Here is a 23,072-nt window from a genome sequence, read left to right on the forward strand (position 1 = left end):
GCAGTACAGTGAATTACTTCGAACCCTGGTTTTGTATCAGACCATTCAGGAAGGCTACGGCCAGCTGCAAATAGCAAATCAGAGTCAACTTCAAAAACAACGGCATAAATAAACTCAGCACTGTGCATGTCTGTGTACTTCTAACAAATGATTAATAAAAACCATTATTCGGTGCTATTACCTTCCACAATTTCTTCAAAATCATCCACAAAAAATTCTTTCAGGGGTGGCCTTTTAGGTCTTTTCAAGGTGTTAAGCAACTGCTGAATTTTCGTGGAGACTCTACTACTCACGGGAACACCTGGAGGGAAAGATTTTGTCTAATAAAAGTGTTCATCATGTCTATTAACATTTACATCTTTCCTCCTTCCACCAGAAGATACTTCTCCCAGTGTGCCCACTCATTCAACTACCGGCTGTGCCAGCGCAGGATGACACCAGCACCGTATCAGTTGTGCATTAACTCAGGGGTCAGAAAACGCTGTAATAGAAATTCATTCTTAGAGCGTTCGTTCCCTTCCAAGGGCCGATTTCCACCTGCCTCTGCCACCGCACGCGCTGTAAAACGCTGCCTGCAGTACCGAGCCACGGCAGGGCCAGAGCCAGCAGAGGGAGGACACAACAAGACCAGGAGCATTAACGCTGCCCCTCTGCACAAAGGGTTATGCCAACCAGCTTGGAGCGAGTATCAACAGCTCCATGGAAGCTTAATTATACTTAAGAATTACCTTATTTCCTTCATCTTACCTTTCCTTTTGGGGACTCTAGGACAAAACCTTTCAAAACCAACTGGCTTACTTAAAAAGCGGCAGCGAAAAGAAAAGCCTATTATCTCTCCCGTTCAGTACACAGTAGATAATTGCTGCAGCACGGGAATGTGCTAATGCCAACGTCATAACCGTGGCACAGGAATGTGTTAATGCTAATGCCATAACCATTCCAAATTGGTGAAGTGCTTAAATGGGATAAACTTAAGTCACATGACTTGTTCTCCCAGCTCTCCCAGTCTAACTTCTGGGTACCCCGAAAGCTTCCGTACCATCAGCAGTATCCATGAGACTAGACCGATTGGACCCCTTGTGCATGCCTTTCACGATCCCTGAAGGAGGAAGGTCAATCGCTGCTGGGCGTGCTGAGGAAGAGGAGGTAGTTGCTGTGACATCTGGGGGAACTGAGAAATTTTCTAAAAAAAGGGGAGAAAATTGAGATGGCAGTTAACATACACCTTTATTATCAGACGGAACAAGCAAAGTGCTAGTTACCTGTTACCAACAATTTTAAGAATTTAATGGGTTGAATGTGTGGGAGCTCTTATTAAGGCTAAACACACTGCTCCCTAAACACTAAGTAGCTCTAGGAGGTGCACGTTATCTGTTCTGGAAAACAGAAAACAAAGGCACAAGATGAGTGGCTCTGTCCACATCAGGAAAGTGGCTCACCAGGACAGAATTCCTATTCTTGGTCTCTAACCTTCAAATCAGGCTCAATCTCCTGACCTTCGCCACTGTAACAACAACAAAAACCTTTGAGATCCACATGAGCTCTGACATATTCAAAGCCCCAGAACAAAAACCTACATCACCTATGCAGTAACCTCTCTTGCTAGAATTATACTATTTAACTTTTTTGTCAGTAAGGGCTTTCTAAAACAAAACACGTGGTAGGCTATTGACTGAAGCAGATCAGCAAAAAACCATGTTGGGTTTCAATTTCTTCCAGTTCGGTGGCTAAACAGTATGAGCCTGTCCAGCAGTTAAAAAATAAACTTGGAATCAAATGAACAGAGTGAGCTGGGTCTTAGTTTTGCTTTAAGTTGCAAGACACACTTCTGCTTTTCAGATGAGTTTGTGAGCTTCAAAACTGCAAGTAACTGTGCATACTTCTGTAATTCTCTCATTAACTTTCTCTTAAATAAGCGATTTTTGCTTACATGGGATTTCTTTATACAACACAGTAGGTTCAATCATCTGATAGGGCAAGAATATTCTGTTCTAGCTCAACAGAATCAGCAACTGTTGCTTACAAAGGAAAAAACCCAACAATTTTGAAACTGTATGTTGGCTGGCACAGAGAGAGCCTGAAGGAAGTGATACTGAATAATTGCCACAGAAAGGCTTTTGCGGCTGATTCTCTGCATCCCGCTTTCTAAGGAGGAAAAAAAAATAATTTCATTTCTGCCTACCTTTGGAGATAGTGACAAGGAATATTTCTCATGTGCTGAACTTCTAAGATCACTAGGAAGGACCTAGATTTTGCACAACTCCAAACATTTGCAGGACTTTTTATTGCTCTCTCCAAAGAGATGTATAAAGTTGCATGGGTGAGAGTTCCTATTCATTCAAATTGGGTGTTAATACAGGATGAATGTGGCATCTACATGGCAAATACAATTCCAACAAAGATTTAAAACTTCTATTTTGCATAATATACTAATTATTTTAGATAGCAGTTATTCGGTAGGTCAAAAGCTGTATTACCATAATTCATTACAAAAGGTAATGTGTCTTTCTGTAGGCTCCAATTAAAAACAGCCTCTCTGCTTCAAAGACGTTAATTATATTGGCTACATTTTATGGGCAATTTCCCCAGTCTTCCATTTCAGAAACCAACTTGCATCCCAGCAAATAAACAACCAAAAATAACAGCAAAAAAAAAAAAAAAAATTAAGTGAAACAGTTAAAACCACCAGCACTTCTATGCACTGCTTGCCCCAAACCAGTAAGCAAAAGCAGAGAGCACACACAATACAGACATCTCCTAGGATGCAGTAATATCCTTAACAGCAGATAAAAAAGACAAACATACACAGAGCAAAAACAAACTTTGCAATTTCATACAGAAGCATCAGCAGCAAGGAGCACCTCAGAGCCTCAAAAAACTGAGCCTGGGGTATCCAGATCTGTAGATTTTGCTCCGTCTTCTCAATACCTGGATGCTCCGATTATTTCTCAGACTAGTCATGAAAGATCTGCGCTAAATCTTTACTCTGCTATAACCATTTTTTTCAACGACATGCTCATCTGTTCACGTATAGGGCTGGTTTTGGTTCTTTTCTTATTTATTTATTTATTTTAAAATCTAACACAAACAATAAACCATTAGGCCTTCTGGCAAAATGAGAATGTTAAAACACAGCATTTCCCCTGCTCGATAGGCAAGGACACCCCTCTGGATTCGTCAGGACACAGATGCCAAGTGCTACTTGCATATGGTAGCCTTGTGCACGCAGTAGCTTCAAATCGCTGTAGACATAAGCAACACAGTACACAGAGAGAAAGTTGTGCCCACTGATCCTGTCAATGCTCTCATCACACCCTGCAGGCTTTTTTACTGCGATAAGCTCCTCTCCCCACTTCCCCTTCTTCAACCAACTCGACAGTCTGAAATCCTGAAGTAAAAAAACATCGTGATGGTGCAACTCCAACAAATCCTGGTAAGTTCCTTCAAAACTAACTAAACTCTTGATCCGAATTTCCCTTACGCAATGGACAACTCCAGCTTTATCAACACAATCTGAACTTGAAGCAATTTTCTGTTCATACCCATCTCCTACCTATTCGAGTATTGGCAAATACATCAGCTAGTGACCCACTGGTCCCTTTGCCTTCTCCATGGGAAAGTGTAGAAGATGCTGATGAAGATGTGGATGACCCCTGAATAGATCGGTTGATCCAAGACTCAGCATTCTGTAAGCTCTGATGCAATGCAGCAGAAAGAGCAGCTTGGCGCCTTAGCGACCCCTCATCCTCGGATGCGGAAGACGTGTCTGTGTGGAAGCAGAAAAGAAAATCTAGCTGCTTAGGGAAAAGCACATTGCACTGAACATGCTCTCTTTCCAGTTCACACGTCAATGGCACAGGCTCGTAACACGAAGATCTTTTTTCACAGGCTGTGTCAAACCAGGTTACATCGGCCAACCCAGAGGTTAAGGCAGCAGACATCTCCGATGCCAACGCATTTACCCCTGGTGTTTTGCTCCTCTTTACGCACACAAAAGATCCACCTCCTCAGACAAGAATCCTTCCCCTGGGTACTCCCGAGTTTATTAACTTCTCTCTCATTACTTTTCCATTCATACTCTATAAAATCGGATGCTCTTTGCCTAACTTTGGTAATTCTGAAATGGAAAGTGAGGGGTCAGTATCCCTGTCAACACGGAAAGTTCACAGGAACAAAGCAGAACGCAGGCACTGGGAAACAAATGTGTCAAGGCCACACGCAGAAAATGCTTTTGTCTGGTTCTCTAAATGGGTCCCTTTCAATTGCAGAAAACAAACAAAAAACCCAACCCCGAAACAAAAAGAGAGAAAACTGCAACAAGGAATTGCATCCTGCATTTCCGAGAGAACAGACACTTGTCTGTCCTAAAGCTGTGAACTAGTTATTTATTTATCATCAAAAAAGCACTCACTACTTGATGTCTCAGGTTGTGCAGGGCTACACAGAAACATTCAGTTGGGCTTTGGATTAAAATTTACACGTTCTTCAAAATGATTGCCTGCCTACAGTCATAAATCAAACTCTTAAATCACGTTCTACCTGCTCGCCGAAGTAGAATGCAGTCAAGAGTTGAGGACAAAGACTGATTCCAGCCACGCTGCAAGTGCTAACCTCTCTTTGCGTAGCACCCACAGCTCAGAACGTGCTGCAGTCCTGGACAAGTTAGTACAAAGCAAAGACCCAAGCAGACACTGGGAACATGCGTTAGCCCCCAGCAGAACGGAAAAGAAAAAAGGAAGTTCGAAGAAAAGAGGAGCTAAAGGAATAGGTATGAGTGGAGTGGCCTAGCAGAGCAGTTTTGGAGAAAGATATGAATTCACAATGAGATACGAATTCATAATCTTCAGATGACTTCATCAATCCAAACGACTGTGATGCTTCTGCACGATGAGAGACAACATAAAAGTCACTGCCGAAAATTACACGTATTCATCTTTAAGCCAGTGCATATAGCTGCTTGAAAACAGAGAGGTTTATTATTATCTGATGCACATGCACCATAACAGACACCACATTATCCGAGGGATTTTGCTGCAGCCGTTACATGGGAGTGGTGAGGAAGGAAAAGTCCTGCAAGCCATGGATCTCCCAGGACTCCCTCCCAAGTCGTTGCCCAGAAACGTACATCGTTACAAATCCCTTTCCTGCATGTGGAGTATTAAACCTTAACAAAATCAAAACGTGAATTATGCAACTGGAATAGGTGTGAGGGAAGCAAAAGAAGCAGCCTCAGCTGAAAAGAAAGCCTGCTCAGCTCTTGCCAATTGATTCTCTAAAAGCTCCCAGCAGAGGAGTCATTTTCACAGCCCTAACAGCAGCTCCACGAAAACAAGCAGCTGCTCAAGTGTAGCAAGAGCGCTACAGGAATAACAGACTACCTACAAACGTGCTGAAGAGCGCGAATATTTTGACAATTGCAGCCTCTTGATTTGGAAACTGTTACTAATGCGTACCTTGGCATCCACAGACACACACTGCAAGAACCTAACCTGGGGGAGTGCAGGCGTCAGCGGGAGACTGAACAAACGTCGAGCGTCTTTTCGTGGGCATGGGCAGGGCCATCTTCTGTTCTTTGTGTTTTGCCAGTGCTGCTTGAACTGCTTCCGTGTGGATATCTGCAAAGTGGAAGTTCAGACACTCAGCTTTCCAACAGTAGAGGGGGAAGAAAAACGCGCAAGGCTCACACACGTGCAACTATCTATCGCCAGCCGCCTCTTTACGCAGCCCCCCAGTTTACAGCACCTTCCCCACAACCACATTTTGCCATCTCATGAGGAACATTTTTATTTCAAAATAATTTTTTTTTTTTTTTTTAATTGAACAGGGACACTAACTGAAGTTTTTAATGTTAGCAAGCTAACAGCAGGGCCAGGTTTTTTAGTCTGGAATCTTCTGGATAGTCATTACATTCTTCTGTCTCTACCAGCTTTTCTAGAAACCCCAACCCCACCAAATCGTTCCCCTCAACCAAAGATTATCCTAAAATATGCCGGTGCATAATTTAAAATCTGCACATAAGCTAACAGTGTGTACAGCCCCAGGTGCAACTCTGATCTCTGAACTGGCAAATTCTGAGCCAGTTGTCTGATTTAGGAAAAACCTTACGTTCAAAAACCTCAATGGATGCAGATTTCATGTAAATTTTGACAGTTACTAACTGCGGCTGTAAATACACGCTGATTAGTAACTGAAGCAGGCTAGGACGTGCGGCTTCCATCCCTCTGCAAACATCCACAACTCTTTAAAGGAAGACACGTTACAGGTGATGAGAAAACTTATTACAAAACCTACGATGACAAGTAAAACTACAAAGACATTAATTTCTCAGATAATACTGTATTTTAATTATGCTTTCCCAAAACCCAGGCTCTTCTAACACCTTTATGGAATGGCGGTGTATGACAGCAGTGTCGCTGGGGAGGTGTACTTGACATACTTTATTTGGCCCTGTGGAGAAGAAAACTTAGATCTTGTTACACAAAGTGAAAAACAAAACCAGGCGGAAACAGAAAAACAGTGCCGCCACCTTCTCCTTTCCTGAAGTGGAGAAGGAAATCAGCAGGGTGCTGGTCAGCCACTTCTGCTGCCCTCTGGCAGTACTTTCAGCACCGATAGAGGAAGCCAGCCCTCATCCCCCAAGCGCCGAGAGCAGATCCGCACAGCAATCACCAATTCCAGGAACAAATTATTACCTCTCACTTCACTAAATCTGGTCACCCACAGACACGGTTAAAATAAGCCTTCCACTCTGAAGGACTTGCATTGAACAGGTGCATTCAAGGCAGAAAACCAAGGTGGCAAAAAGGCATTTGCTTTTTCTGCTTTGCATTCTTTTTGATTCAGCAGCCGCAGTCCTACGAGTCTGATGTTTCTTTACACAGAACCACCAAAGCAGGACTTTCCACCCGTGGACAAATAATAAACGTGATTCCTTGAGAGGACACAGTCCATTCTTCCTCATCAACAGGAATCCCAGGTGAATTCCTGCCCCTGCCCTTACCAGATCGATAGCGTTCATCTCTGGCTCCCCCTGAGCGAGCTCGGTGAAATTTGGATGAGGACGATGATGAAGATGACGCTGCTGCTGAGGCTGGAGTTGAAGATTGAACGGGCATCTGAGTTCTGGATTCCTTCTGTAATGCTGGATCAACCCCTGGAACACAGTGCACAATTCTCTGAGAGCAGGAAATAAAAGCAGCTTTTTTTTGACTATACTTTTCTCTTTTACTATATAATTACAGGATTTGCCTCCCCCCCTTTTTTTTTTGTAGTGAAGTGGATCTAATTAGTATATTACTCTGTCTGTCCAATTACATCCTCGTCGGTTAAGATATACCTGGTCCCTTCTTTGACCTTAAGGAGTTTTCTCCAGCTTTTGTCTTTTTAAGAGGTTGTTAGGCACTTGAAGTAAGAGACAATTTACAGCAAATCTGAAGCAGGTGACATAATACACAATTTCATATAAATTAAGTAACCTACCAGTGATAAAGGGAGATGAAGTCACCTTTAAAGAATTCATTACAAAACACAAAAGCAAAGGTGGGAAGATTCCGATAAATCTTGATAACGATAAGGCAGGTAAGTCCGACACTTCCCCACGCTTAACAGGCCCTTTGCAATGAACTCGACTGTTTGGTGATTCAACAAATGGTTTGCTCCCTATTTTGCCACATTTCCAGTGGGAACAGGACTGCACCGCACTCTCAGTATTGCATTAAAACGGAGGAGAATTCGCAGTTTAACTTGGGGTAGAGCGATAGATGTCAACTGCCCCCAGAGACCACAGTCATTTACACCAGCCTCCTTGCAGACACCACTGCTACGGGCACAACGAGTAAAGGGGTTTGATTGACGCAGTAAGTCATTATCCCAAACTAAATTCGAGCTGTGGAGAAGAGGAAACCCGTAGGAAAACTCGTTGAGAAGCTGGGTTCGTCACTCAGCGTTCCCCTGACCGGAGCGCGTTATTGACAGGAAAACCAATAATACACCAGCGGCGAGAGCCTCTGCTGTTCACAGTAATTACAAACCCAAACAGAGCACCAGCTGCCCAAGTTCTGGCTCCTTTCAGCATGTCATGAAGCGAGTGCCTTTATCATCCTGGAAAAGTTTGTTTTTCCCATGAATACACCCAATCTGATAAGAAATTATCATTTTGCATAGTTCAGCAGGGGACACCGGGAATCGTTGCTGCGGGAGTCTCAATTCTAAAAGGAATCTGTGCACCAGCAGGAACTTTTCAAAAAGCTAAACCCAAAAGGTCAGAGCACTGCGATTCCCTTCAGGTTGTCACCTGAAGTCATGCAAAAAGAAAAGCAATTGTGTCATCTAAATATGCGCTGCTTATGAATCCTCACGAGCTACCAAAGGGTTAGAGAAATGAAGAGGAAACCACAAACCCTGGACTCCAATTCCAGTTACACCACTTGCTTAGTGTGTGGTTTTAGGTAAACAACTGAAGGCAAGCGCCGCGAGCTCAGGGAACTTACAATACCAGCAAATCACACCTAACTAGTCGCAGGAACCTTCAGTCATCTCCTAGACCTTCCAACATCCTTCAGAGCAGAATGTTAATTGAGTGTTACAGCAAACGAACTATCCACTTCGGGCAGCATCACATGCTTCGGAAAAAAGGCAAGAATAGGGGAGCACTGTGCTCCTGGAAGAGGTTTGCCCCTAACCCCCAGCATTACCATTGGGCCTGGGAGCCTTTTCAAAATTTTTCACCTCTTACTCAAATTTTTAGTAGTTCCGTTTGTGACATCAACAGCAACGGAGGCAACAACCGAGCTTGTGTGTTAATGATTCTTTAGACTATCATGTCCAAAAATTAGAACCTTTATTTCTCGTTAAAAAGAACACATCCTGCTAGCCAGAAATTCTCAAACCGTATTAGGGATACAAACAACTATTCCCCACTTTCACTGGTATTTTTTGGATATCGTAACATATAACCCAGCGTTCTGTACGTGCTTATCACAACATAACAGTCACCTGCACAAAGCTGCCAGCAGCACAAAAAGTAGAATAAAAAAGGAAGAGAGACTTCTGTGGTTTAGGTGCTGGACTGGTAATCAGAAGACCCAGACTTCACAGCAAAGACTTTCAGTTCAAAATCTCAGTTTACCCATATCCAAAGCAATCAGTGTCCGTGTCCCCTTGCTGTCACTCTGGAACACATTTCATCAATAACATCTTCAGAGCATATATTGGTCTTAATCAAAACCAAGAGAGTTTTATTTTGATCCAAAGACAAGACAACTTCAAGACTGAGAAGAAAAGCTTAACGCTTTCTGATCATTTGAGTATTTATGAATTCAAGTACCCACTAGATGTCAGCAGCAGATTTAACACTATTTTAAATGAATTATTAAATTCATATTCAGTTCCCTCTTCTAAGTCTTGCAAAAGCATCTCAGCTGCTCTGCATGGCATCACAAGGCAAACATGACATTCCATTTACAAAGGGATCAAATGTGTCTGTAAGTGACATGACACATGGGGAGCAAGTGCGCTCTTTAAATATTTTGCTATGACATAATAACATGTTAGAGCAGCCTAACGAAGCCTTCAAGCACAGATGAGGGGAAAAGCGTGGAGCTACAGTAAATCACAAGTGGTTACACAACAAAGCAACACAAGTGAGCTCAGCCTGGCAGGTGACAGGTGACTTATTGAGCATTCCCTTCAGAACAACCCTGCTACGGCTGCGCTTGCTGCTGGCAGGATCCCAATCTACAGAGACATGAAAACCACGTTATTTTAGATTCACTTTTGAAGGATGTGATGGATTTTTTTATACTTGCCCTTAGTTTTTAAGCAGAGGTGGACTGCTTTGTGATCCCGGCGTTTTGTTGAAGGAAGGGGTTCAATGATTCGGAGATTCAGATTTTTTTTTTCTTCATAAAAAGATTCTTAGACTAAAAGAATCACTACAAGCATCATGTGTGATCAACAAGGACAAACGTTTACGTTAATAACAAGGACAGTAAGTGCCAGGTTCACCTGACAGAAGAAAAGCAGCAGGCAAACCTGTTATTCTGCAGTTTTGCATACAGAATTTAACAGAAGTGCGAGTGCTGCACCGACCACTCCTTATACCAAGATGATCTTTTCCAAGCTACATGCCTGTAAAAATCACGCAAACAAACTGGAGTACTAGGGCTTACAAGTCAGCCTGAGCAGCACTTCCAGGACCCAGGGGACAGCCTTGCTCAGCAGAAGGCACGGCTGCGCAAGCTCAGGGTGACGGCTGCTGTCTTCCAGCACTGACAACTCGCCAGATTTTGGAGATTCACAGACTTTTGCAGGAGTTACTAGCTGGCCTGATCTTAATGTTGCCCTGTGCAAGACATGAAGGAAGAATTCCGGTGCTCCATCGATTTAGTCCTGGATATCGTTTCAATGACGGAGAACTTTATTTCCTAGAGTCAAGCGCTAAGCTTTATTTGCAATTGTGATACCCCTCAGACTGAATAAGGAAGAAAATAATTCCCTATTTTGTGGTAGCTGCAAGTCAGATCTTGTAAGTGGGTGAAACCCTCTAAACAGCGCAAAGCTGGGGCGCGTGCGCATGATTTACAGGTTTAGACAAAGCTGTTTTATCACTGGTTACTATTCCACATTAGCTCCCATTTGAAATAACGTGATGCTGAAAGACAGAGGTGAAAAAAGAAAAAAAAAAAAAAAAACAGGAAAACTTTCGGGTAGAGTTCTTTCTGCTGTCCTACTGGCAGCCCACACAACTCAGGGTGGCAGGAAGGGCTCTTCTGAGACAGGAAACATCCGACAGCCCCCTCGGGAAGCAAAAACGAAACACCACTTTTCCAAAGAAATGCAAAGCTAAAGTAACAGAACCTATAATGTTCTCACCTTGTGCTGTCCATGAATAACACGAAGCAGAAAAAACAACAAAACATACACTAACAGCTAAAATGCACAGATCAATTAAATTCGCTTCAAACGTTATCAACCTCAACAGGCTTATAAGCAACTACTCCTGTCTTCCAACACCTTTCCCTGAGGTACTGGAATACAAAAAACCCACCAGATCACGTCATCTTACCTTTTCAATAAAAAAGAGGAGGTACTCCAAGGTTCTCTTTGCTTGCTTAAAATTTTTAGGTTTTTTTTCATCATCATGAGACTAGAAAACAGGAGTAAGAGCCCTCCAGCAGACACACAGAAAGGTGCCGACAGTGAATCACAGAATGGTTTGGGCTGGAAGGGACCTTGAAGATCAGTGCTTAACGAACATCGTTTCCTTTACACATCAGCAGAGGAACCGAACGCGTTATCTGATGTAGCAAGGAAACGTACTCTGCCAACGGCCTGTGTGCAAGGGCTGCTCGTTTGGGTACAAGGCTTTCCCACACCTGCACTGTTCGCGCTAAAAAGCTGCAAATTCTTTTCCAGATTTGCAGCAACTACTACGGACAGGTGCTCTTTCCCCTTGCAGAAGTTTGCTGCCTGAGTCTGCAGCAAAAACTACTTTCAAGAGGTGGGGAGTTACTACACGATCTCTTAGCAGAAGATCAGTTCACCTGTCCAGCCATAAAGCAAAACAACAAAACCCAGCATGGTATTGTGTCTTTTCAAACAGGTATAAAAATATTCGGTCCTCACAAACGGCTCTGAGGGTGACTTGAAGACGTCAGCGCTATTCCAACGAAAGCAGCATCTCAAATCCCAGCCTGTTTCGAAAGGAACCTTATGGTTTCGCTGCGGCTCTGCACGTTCAGAGAGACACGGAGGATGAGATGGCAGCAGGGCGGCCTTCCTCTCTTTCCGCAGGTGGTTCGTCAGCGGTGTGCATGAAATCACGCCTGCCCTCCCCGCTCTCGTTCGGGCAACAGCGAAAGCAGCAGCGTCACCGAGCGCGCACAACCTGGGAAGCTGCTCCAAGTACGCCCTTCAAAGCCTGCGTGTGCCGCAGCCAGCACGTACCAAAGGAGCCGCAGCTCTGGTATCACGACTCCATCACCTCAGCCAGTTCAATTCACAAAAATGGATGTTGCACCAGGAAAACATGTATCTTTAGGTAATTAACATTGTTGCCTTAACTCTGAAATAATGAGGCAAGCTCCCAGAGGCAATGCGAATGGAGCACAGATTTAGCAATACGAATCTCCCGAATCATAACGCTGACGTGCCCCGACACGCCATCAGGCCTACCTTCATCTCACTTCACATCTGTGAAATGGAGACAATACATGAGCCAACATCAGGAAGGTGCTTTGAGAAATGTAATACGCTAAATGCCAGGAGTAAATAATTTTTTTTTGTGGCGGACTACATTAATTTTCTGCTCATTAACAAGGTGACCTGATTCTGAATCCCTCACGCATGACTTCAACAGGCTTTTTACAACAGGAGATTCCCAGATACAGGGGCAGCTGGATATAAGATACAGAAAAAGCCGGAGGGCTGAGCCAGAACAGCAGTCGGAATGCTATCTTAATTGGTGACCTCCTATCAGCCTGGGTCTCCTCCTGAACTTCGGCTCATTCTGCAGCTTTCAAAAGCGCGACAATTAAAATAGCAGGGCCACAGACAGTCCTGCCAAACACTTTTTTTTTTAGCTCCTAATTAAACAACATTTTCTGAAACAAACCAAACGTGCATGCACAGTGACAGGCAGGAGGGGCACAAGATCATGTCATCAGATGAAAAGCAATTTAGAGAGCTTCGGCCTCCACCAGACTGCAGGACGAAAGCAAGTCTGCCAAGAAGGCACCTGAACGTATGAAAGGAGCCCATGTTTCCTTCTCAGGCTCAAGATCTCCACTGGTACACACGTTGGACTGAGACTGAAAAACCTGCTTAACAAATATCTACTTACAAAGACCAGAGAGATGGATTAGTCATGTGTATTACTTTTTGGTTTCTTTAAATAACAGGAACAGATTCGATACCAACGTAGCAACCGAGTCTTCGGAGATCCCGATCACATCCCAGCGCTGGGAGGCAGCACTCAGAGAGCTGTTTGTAACAAATCTGAAGGCTAAAAAACAATTTTTGCTTGCCTTGCTACATTCAGCACATCAGCTCCGACAGAACACGCTACTCTTGTGTATAAAGCACCTGCCGTGGCAGTAAGTCTTGGACAAGAGAACGGGCACCAGCTTTAGTTGAACACACAAACAAAACAAAGTTGAGAAACAACTGGGATGGAGCAGAGCAGGAATGCAACCACCAAGTGTTTTCGAGTGGCAGAGTCTAGAAGTTACCACACGACAGTGGCAGAGCCCTTTCATGTTGTCAAGCAATTGCCTGAAGTGAACTGCTGTGATTTCAGCAGGAAAAAAAAAACCTGTACGATCGTTCCCCAACGGATGCAGTGCTGATGGTCAATAAATGCACTTTTAGCCTTCACTCTTTTTTTTTTTTTTTTTCCCATTTTTTGGCAGTAGTTCATCTCAGTAAATTACAGTAAGTCCAGTCATGACTGTCTATCATATACTCATTCACTCTCCAAACTGCTAGGAGCCAGACACATTAGTTTTTAATGGTTAAACATCTCAGCATATCAGGAGTGCAATTATTTTGGGTAAGCATCCCCATAATAATTATTAGGCATACTTTCAGCCATGTCCTTCAGTTTACAATTATATATAATTATCCTACATACAATCAGCTCCACCGCTAGGGATCTTTGAACCAAAAGAAACAGATGTAAATGAAGCACATGAATCCAGCTATGCTGGTAAATTAAACCAACAAATTATCAAAATTCTAATGTTTCTCCAACAAGGAATTAAGACAGCTGAAAGACGGACGCAGCACAAACCAACGCTGCAGTGAAACCATTTTTAAGAAGGTTTCAAGAATGACTCTTGAGGCCCTCACACTTCATGACTGATTTCAAAGCCTTTGAGCTCTCAGCTGACAAGGGAGTAGGATGTGATTTATGTACGTGGGAGATAAAGACAGAGCATCAAAGTGTCGCAATACACAGCACTGCAGAGACCCACCAACCAGCTCTGGAACTACCAGGAATCCCTGGCGTTCAGCACGAAAGGGCGAACCAGAGGCAAAACACAGCCCACGGCTTCACGGCATCCACGCAGCCTCCACCGTGCAACTGCTCGACAGCCAAGGAAACACGGATGAAACGAACAGTTCAGAGCTGGCAAACGAGATCTCAGTGCTGCGCTCCACAGCCATGCCCAGGATCCCTTTAATGTCAAGGCTACACAAAATTCTTATGGCGGCTGAAACAGGTACCTACCTTGGGTTTGCGGAACATACGGAGCCAGAAGCTTTGCTCTCTTCTTCTCATACCCCTTTTGTGTGATGTCCCCTAAAACCAAGGAAAGAAATCTCAGTTAACCATGTCCTTGTTCTTCAGTTTGAGGTCTGTTTGCTTTTCTTTTCAGTGACATGAAGGTTTCACTTGAACACTGCAATGCATACGCTGAAGAAAACATGAAACCAAACAAATGTGAGTGCATTATGATTTCAAAGCCTCTGTACTGCAGAACTTCTGCAGTTTCCCTTGGGATCAGAGATATATACTATACACTATTTACATGCAATGATTTGAATCAGAACAGCTATCTAAATGGAATATCAAAGCAATGAAAACCTAAAAAGGGAAACCAGGGAGTGCATGAAAATATTCTGTAACCGCAAAGCCAACTCAGGCTAACAAAATGGAATAATTCCCAAACAAGAGGGCAAAGGGAAAGTGCAAATTCAGGGCCTCGTCTTAAACTAACCAAATTGAGAACAGCTTTTGGCAAATAAAGTAAGCCCACCACAGGAGCTGTTAAGGGCACCTCTAAAAACCAAGGCAGGGATGAACAAAGCCAACTTCTAGACTGCTGCCCAGGAAGGACACCCTGTGATCCAGAAAATTAGACTTTTCATCATGTCTAGTTGATACAAAGTGAAAACAAGCAAGGGAGTTGTGGTGTTTTAACCTGGTGGTAAGTCGTAATTCTACTGTTTGCCTCCTGCTAGAAGCACGCACAAGCCAGACGCCTGAGCTCCACAGAAGCAAAAACTCCAGAAGAGAATAAGTATTAGTAAACTTTTCCCTTTCTTAAAAAACTAATCTGTCTGATCCTGGAGATGTACCATCTGGCTGCTGTCTTTTGTTTTAATTTCTCACATTACATCAGAACCACAAGAAAGACTGAAACCTTGAAGGGATTAAAACAAAAAGCCCTGCAGCATTTCAAGCCTTTTTGTAGCCTGACCTGCACTTGTAACCTCTTATCTCTTGGGGCCGAAAGATTGGAAGTGATCAAACATACAGCAATAAGAAAACAGAATTATTTGCTATTACTTCTCAAGCTAAAATTAAGCCTGTGTTTGTATCCCAACAAGAAACTGGTGGTCGCACAGAGCGATCACTAGGCGTGAGCCTGATTACTGCAAGGCACCAGAGTATTAGACAGCACAGAACGCTATTTGCTGCCTTACAGCATCCTTCGGCCAGACACTTCCAGCCTGATCTGCAGGGCCACATCAGCAAAGGTGATTAAAGGGTTTAGGCTCTAAGCCTCCCAACACAACCAGAGTCTCTGCTAAAACATTCCGGCTAACTGGCCATTTCGGTTATAAAGGTGATTCTGCAGTACTGAAAGGCTTGGAAAGGGAAGGGACTCCACTCCTTTGTGCTGGACAGTGAACTCTGGGTCACCTGAAACACCTGGACTAATTTGAAGCTGAAATGGGCACCCACGCTGCCTAGCGGAGGGGGTGCATTTGCACACAAAATTGTATCTCGCTCCTCTTACACGAGGGTTGAGTCAGGCCCCAACAAGCCTGAACGAATCCAGCAACTGAAAATTAGAATGTCCATGAAGCACTGAAATGCCAACCAAAGCATTAATTTTAATGCCTGATTGCAAGACATAGCTCAGTTAAATTAATCCAGCTCACAAGAAAGGTATGCTGCCAGTATAAGAACAGCACACCTTCAAAAAAGAGCTATATGGACGGCATACGCCAAGAGGATAACATTTTGATCGACTGCATGAGCTACAAAATCCACCAGCTTTTCTAGGATTTGCCTCTCCATTTTCAGAGGCGGTTTTAACGCCGCACGTTCGTTCATTTGGGTAGCAAATAGACCCGGGTGACTGCCACTTCAGGAAAAACAAACCTGCACAGAAAGGGGGAGGGATTTTTCCTATAAGCCAACCCACAGATTTGTTTGTAGCTTGTTATTTCGTGATTAATTTCTCCACAAGCTTTAATTGGACTCTTGACATCGGTGGTTACACACTATATATAATGGAACATTTGCCACAGAAAATTGTTGGAATTACTAAGGAATACCAGCACATTATGAACAAATACCAGCACTTTGAATTGAAGTACCAGTAGCATCACATTCTGTTTGACGTACTGGGAAGTAAAGAATTCTCTCATCACTTGCTCCAAGTTAATATCCCATCAACAAAACAAACCCATCCTCACAGGATTGCAAGCACTATGGCTCACAGATTTGCATTTGGAAATCTGAAGTTGAGGCGAGATACTACTGAAAAACAAGAAGGTAACTCAGGCCAAAACACTATTTGCAACCCTAACTACCACACGATGCGGATCATTTACGTTATTGCTTGAAAAAAAGATTTCTCTGAGCATAAGCTGATTAAAAAAAAAAAAAAAAAAAAAGGAAAGCCTCATGCTCTTTGGCAAGAGCAGGAAAGTTCCAACTGGCAAAATCCAAGCAACAGAAATAAGGGTGATAAATTCCTGGGACTTCCCTGCAGTAGATAATTATTCAATTATCTGAAATAAAGCTCCAGCAAGATACAGGGACTAAGGCTCTCAGAAAAGAAAAAGCTTGTGTTAGGCACGGGCTGACAGGTGTAAAGCCACCTCAATAAAATTATGATCCTATTACTACAACCACAACAGTTATGCCCAAATTGGCATCTCAAGCCTGGGAAGCACGTGTCCCTTTAACACACTGCACGAGCGGAACAAAATTATTGTATAAAACTCTTCTCTCCTGTCACACATAGTCCAAATTCGGTATCAATCCACTGAGAAAGAAACCAAAGATTCACTGAGAGAGACATTTTCTTTCACCCTATTCCTCTTCTGCTGATCTACAGGAAATGGAAATGGCTAGATCCGAACATAAACGCGGACTTCCTCACCGAATATCATAAATTACTGCAACAGGAAGAGAACCAAGACAATAGGACTGCAATCTCAAGAACCATTCACTCCTGCTACATAAACCTGGTAAATCATCAACCCTGCTTCCATAAATTAAACACTTTGTGACATTTGGTGTGCTAAATTCTTCCAGATAGCTGAAAAAACAGCCCAAGAACCACAACCCCTCTCTACACAGATGCAAGACACAGCACTACAAAGAAAGCATTAGCAAAGCAAATGAGAGCTGGCAATTTAGCTTTCAAATGGTGCTAGTGTTTGTTCATTCCTAGGAAAGAAATTACAAACAAAAACACTTACTGCTGAGACATTCTTTTGGCCCTCTCCCAGCTACAACTGTTCCTGTTCAGTTGTAGTCTATATTTATCTGTATCCTCAGCTTGTCATGGCTGTGCCTCCACATGCTGAGGAGGCCCTGCTAAGGAAACGGGAGTCTTGTCAAAAGCAAGCAAAGCTTCAGCTTCTTTTCAGTCAAGTCGCTTTCACCATAACCAACTGTAAGATTCTGGTATGCCCCGATCTTTCCTCGAGTCTCAAAAATGGGATGTCGGGAATCTTTATGGTTTTGGTGTTTTGGGTTTTTTTGAAGGACACGTGAGAGTGAGCTAAGCTGCTGATCGCTGATGGGGAGGAACAGGCTGTCCTCCCTCGACACCCCTGCTGCAGTGATGGCAGCTAGCAGCTCGGGTGCAGTGACGTCTTCAACTTCCACAGATAACCAGGCCATTAGCACAGACTGGAGTGCACCTACAGCCCACCACCACTGCAATCCCCTTCACCAGCTCCACACACTACCATCTGCCTCACTATGCTACCCAAACTCATAGTTCTTCCACCCCAACCAACACAAAGCTCTGCTGCCACCTTCACTACTCACCAAGGTTAACTCATCCCAACACGGGAGAAATTTCCTCCTGCAGAGCCACCAGTTTGGTTTTCCTGCTCATTTTCAGAGCATTCGATGGAGCAGCTCCAGCTCCACAGAACAGGCTTTCTGGCAGGAGGCCGGCCCTGGTATTGCATCGCTTGAGTAACTCCTCATCTCCCTACATATCACCATTCTGTTCCTCTCTTTCAATCCCCCCGGCCCCCCAATCTTTTCTCTCTTCTGACAGTTTTAAAAGAAGAATTTAAAGAAATCCTACTTTTCAAAACACAGCAGGTCTTGCAAATACACAAGAGATGCCCCTTCTATGGATCCTGAGCAGGATATAACTCCAGATTTATGGTTTGCAGAAATAAGGCAAGTTCAATCAAGGAGCAATGACTTTTCCTCACTTGGAACGCCTGGACAATAATCCTGACCGCAGACACCTCCGTGACGAAATCCAAGAGGCCCTGCCTGTTGGTGGTTAAACAAATGCACATTTGAGAAACAGAATTCTCTAGAAAAATGCAAAACATTGATTCTGAGATTCCTTTTTCATATGATTCTCCTAATTTCTTGCGAGAAGTCAGAATTGATCCTCATCAGGCAAATCCAATCTGGATGTCCTGCCCATAGAGAGCACAAGAGAAAAGATGAACTCGGCAATGACGGAGAAGAGATATGGGCTCACCCTGAGCAGAAGGAAGCCCAGGGAACTACAACTGATCAGCCTCGACGTTACACCTGTATTCAAATCATGCAAGAGAGAAGCCTGAAACTTCAGGAGCCTCACCGCCCTGTGACGCCAGGCTGCTTTTCAGCAATTAGAGCTGATGATCTATTCTAAACAGTGGTGCTCAATCAGTGCAAGGTGGTAACACCAGCTAATCCTGCTACGCTCAGACAATACTCCTCTTTCAACATCCTTGCTCCCCTTCCCCCCATGGAATGAGAACACTGAATCATTTACTGTCTAACAAAACCATAATTACTACAGTGGAGAAATTAAGGAAAATGATCACGTAGCACACAGCATCTCCCCAACAAAGCCTCCGAACACTTGACTCCATCAAGCAAAAGATGCAGATTTGAAAGCAGTTTGTATGCATTTTTTAAAAATGTTCGTATGCTTTTTTTAAAAAAAAAGTCGATGTTTCTAGCAGTTTATGGTAACAGAGAATCATGGAAATGCTTCTGGTACATCCATTAGCCCCAAACCACAGATAACCACTCTATTTAACAGCAAATACTGTCGTTCTATTATCACCACTGCATCTGCTTTTCAGGTCTCACCCCCACAAATGACCTTGACAGCGTTGCCTTTCTTGCCTGCTCCCCTGCTTGATCTCCAGGCACATGCGACAGGCAACGCCTCCCCGTAGTTTTATCATTTTGAACTTGCTCTGAAAGAACACAACAGAAAATGTGGTTTTGCAGTGCTTGATTTTGGATTTCCTGTCCTTGACCAGAAGTAGACACCAAACTGGAGAAACTGAAACCCAGAAGTGGAGCTGGAAGTCCAAAATGTTCTTTTGCTGCGCGCCACTTCCCGATAAGGTCCTTCAAGTGTGTTCGGAAGCACGAGGTGGCATGTTTGAGAAAGCCAAACCGAGGAAGGTACGCACTTTAGCACTCCAGACTGCCTCAGTTATGGCCTAGCAGAAAACGGATATCGAAACAATCAGTTCAGCATTTCAGTAAGAAACGCTGTTGGCACTCATTTATTTATTTTGCAGCCAGATACCATCTTTCTCCCATTTCCTGGAGAACTGGCAACTCCTACACATCCTGCACTTCCCACCGATGGTCTTACCGGGGCTTAAGCTAGGATGTCCTCAAGCCCTGGCTTCAGCAACCCCAAAGACAACATTTAACCCTTATTTCTAATTCTGTGTGTTCAAACAGACTATACCTGTTACATGGTCTTGCACTCCTAACACTCCTTGGCTATAACTTCAGCACAAAAACTATGTTTGAAACAAGTTTAGACAATTGCCTCTTTCTGTTTGAGGCCAAATGATGATGCAGCTTCAAAGATTCCCTCCTCCTTCCTTCTAGTGAAGCCGTATATCAGGTTTCCTCCTTGAAGACAATACCAAGGTCTGCAAACTATAGTGTCTCCCAGAAAAAAGTCACTGATCTCTTGAAAGAAAGCAAGCCTTACTCACCCTGTGTGTAACAAAGAAAAGTAAGAAAACTGAACAGAACAGGTTTGCACTTTGCAGTTTCCCTTTAACAGCACCATTCTGTTCCCATTAAGAACATGAATAGGCTACTGAAAAAACCAGCAAGTCTCACAAAGCTGTGTTTGTTAAGCACAAGCATTATACTGCTACAGTTTCAGTACTAAAAGTTTCACAGACAGATCAGCTCCAGATTAATTTATATACACAGTACAAGTCTACTTGGCTCCAGCACTGTGGGGACTCTGTTCCACAGTTTCAAAAATCTTTTCTAAAGGCTTATGAATGTTGCTTTGCCAAATTAAAACTATTTTAATCTCAACATTTATTACTTCTAAAGAATGCAGTTCAAGATTAGGTTTCTGTGGCACGGTCTACCCCGCGTACATGGCCGATGCCAGACTGCCACCCTGCAGAGCTCTGGGTCTGTGTCATTTAAGGTCGCACGGTGCACTTTACCACAAGTCACTTAACCGTGTGCCTTAAGCCTTTGTTAATTTTTTGTTTTACCTTTAAACAACAAATCTAACTACTGAAACCATATCGAAAAATGTCTTTCTCTTACAACAGCATTTCAGAGTTCCAGATGATCCACTGTCCTCGACTCACCCGTCTGGGCCCATGCATTACGAGTAGTAATCTCAGATGCCATATGTGACGCATCACCACACTGGGTGAGCTAAGGACAGAGTTCAATTTTCTTTGTGTGCGTGGACAGGGGGTGACCAAGGAAAAGGAGGTGTCACCAGATCAATTTCAGCTGAAGACCCTCCCTTTCCCACAAAAAAAAAAAAAAAAAAAGCCACACATACGGTAACTTATCATTACCATTTCTGCTGAAAACAGCACTATCCAGCCAGGGTCAGCAAAACAAAACAAGTTTCTCAAAGGCTGGACACTGGAAGATGCCTGGAAGCTTACCACCTTGAATGAAAGAGCCTCCTGTAGATGTTGATTCTTCTCTTTGCAGTAGACACGAGAACATTCTCACATGTGACGGCGTGCGCGGTTCACACAGCACCAACGTGACCCTGGCATTCTCAGCGGTTGGCTCGTGAAAGGACTTCCCCAGGGAAGTTGCTCAAATGACCATAAAGCCAAACTTCAAGCCACACCTCTAGCTCGTTTGTACGCAAGAACTAGAAATACTTTGCCTTTCAGATCCTTACCTGTGACAAAAGGATACACGACGCACTTGTGCACCAGCAACTCAAATCATGCTATCAATGCACGGGTAACATCCATCTACCTTTACAAAATGTAAAATGTTTTTAGAAAGCTTCCAAAAACTCTTGAAGACAACCCATTAAAACCTTTGAATACATCACTAAATCCCGTTAACCCTGACAACCGTGCTAAACACAGGCTCTGCTCGCTGCCTCTAACAAGCAACTGCAAAATACAATCACTGAAGTCAACTTTATACAAGATATTACGTTGCAAATGCAGCCATATAAATTCTACATGTTACCCATAAAACCAGCACATGCACATAAATAGCTTAATCCCATATACAAATAACAAATCTTGCATATAACCCCATCCTGGGGAAAAAAAAAAGAAATCTTTTAAATAGCTACAACTTGTCATGGGGAAAAAATGCATTTTCCCTTCTGAATGCTATAAAGGGCACAAAACCAAGGCCTTGTCACAAAAAGGATTTTACAAACTCCATTAGAGAGAAACGTTTTCATCTATTTTTAACAAATAGTCAATGAGAAGAATGCGGATTTAGATGTAGGAGCACTTAACAGTGTTTTTAACAGTAGTCCTGCATCAGAACAAGGTATTTAAATGAGGAGAAACAGAAAATGTCACATACAAGACCTAGCTATACGCACGGTCTGAGCTGAGTAAAGCAAGACGACTCTCAATGCATTTAAAAACCCCAGATGAAGCGATTCTGCTCTGAATAATACCCTTTTCTGACTAACTGCCTGGTCACAGGCACTCGCAGGAATTCACACGTATTTACTCCTCAGCACAAACGCAGACCTGGCCCTCTACCACTCGACTGAAAACAAAAGTTTCCCAGGAAATGACTAAACTCTATGCAAGAGCGACAGCCCTGTGATTCAGCACTTATCCAGTAGGTACATCACTGGCTTCCTTCAGGTAGAAACTGAATTATTAGGGCAGTGAGTGCTGATAACCTTCTCCCAGGAGTCGTCCGTCCAGCCCAACTACAAAAGCTTATGCACACGTCAACTCTTTGTCTGTTCTAAACTGCACTTTCTCCATGACACAGACCAGCGTGGACAGACGATTTTCCAAATCAAGCCTGTCTTTAGTCCAGGAATAAAATAAAACCAAAACCATGCAGGCACCCAAAGAGAACTCGGTATCTTGCCGCAAAATACTTCAGCCGCACGCAGCTAGCGCCTGCCGCTGGGAAGCCAAACGACGCCTCCCCTTGGGTCTGCCCCAACCTGCAGGGAACCGTGCTCAGTGGCGGTTGGGGGCTCTGATTAAAGTCAGATGTACGAAGCTTTTATCCCCCCACAGCCATCGATGACACCAGTTTCCAGTCCGAGGGATTCAATGAAACCAGACAGTCCCTGGCATTTGTCCCGCACCTCGGTTCTAGGGGAGGCCGGGCCCTCGCCGGGGCTGTTTTGCTCTCGCTCTCTCACAGAAAACCCGACCCTATTTTTGCAGCCTTTTGTTCAGCAGCTAACGTGGCTGCACAGCAACATCAGAATATCCCCACACTGGATCCACCTGGGGTAAGATTTAAACAGACGTTACTACGGGTTTTAATCCTGTGCACAATTCCTATTGCCGACCCTTTCCTGGCTCTCAGATGCCAATATTTATTAATTCTCTTGAAACAGGCTTCAATTTTTCTAACAGGAGCCAACTGCCACAGGCACTCC

The 23,072-nt window shown here is 43.6% G+C and overlaps 1 protein-coding gene across 1 annotated transcript in view; it reads right to left on the minus strand.

Moving 5' to 3' along the window:
* The window catches only part of DIP2B (DIP2 acetate--CoA ligase B (putative)), a 68,709-nt gene that overhangs the window by 25,196 nt on the left and 20,441 nt on the right, over window positions 1-23,072 (minus strand). Inside the window, exons 2-7 of the mRNA XM_086478581.1 lie at window positions 14,231-14,302; window positions 7,001-7,153; window positions 5,490-5,615; window positions 3,554-3,766; window positions 1,040-1,183; window positions 182-301 (exon numbers count right to left, since the gene is read on the minus strand). Of these exons, the coding sequence (XP_086334707.1) occupies window positions 182-301; window positions 1,040-1,183; window positions 3,554-3,766; window positions 5,490-5,615; window positions 7,001-7,153; window positions 14,231-14,302 (828 nt within the window). The remainder of the gene's footprint in view (window positions 1-181; window positions 302-1,039; window positions 1,184-3,553; window positions 3,767-5,489; window positions 5,616-7,000; window positions 7,154-14,230; window positions 14,303-23,072) is intronic.

This window comes from Leptosomus discolor, chromosome 27 (genome assembly GCF_034619465.1).
Source record: "Leptosomus discolor isolate bLepDis1 chromosome 27, bLepDis1.hap2, whole genome shotgun sequence".
Classification (NCBI taxonomy): domain Eukaryota; kingdom Metazoa; phylum Chordata; class Aves; order Leptosomiformes; family Leptosomidae; genus Leptosomus; species Leptosomus discolor.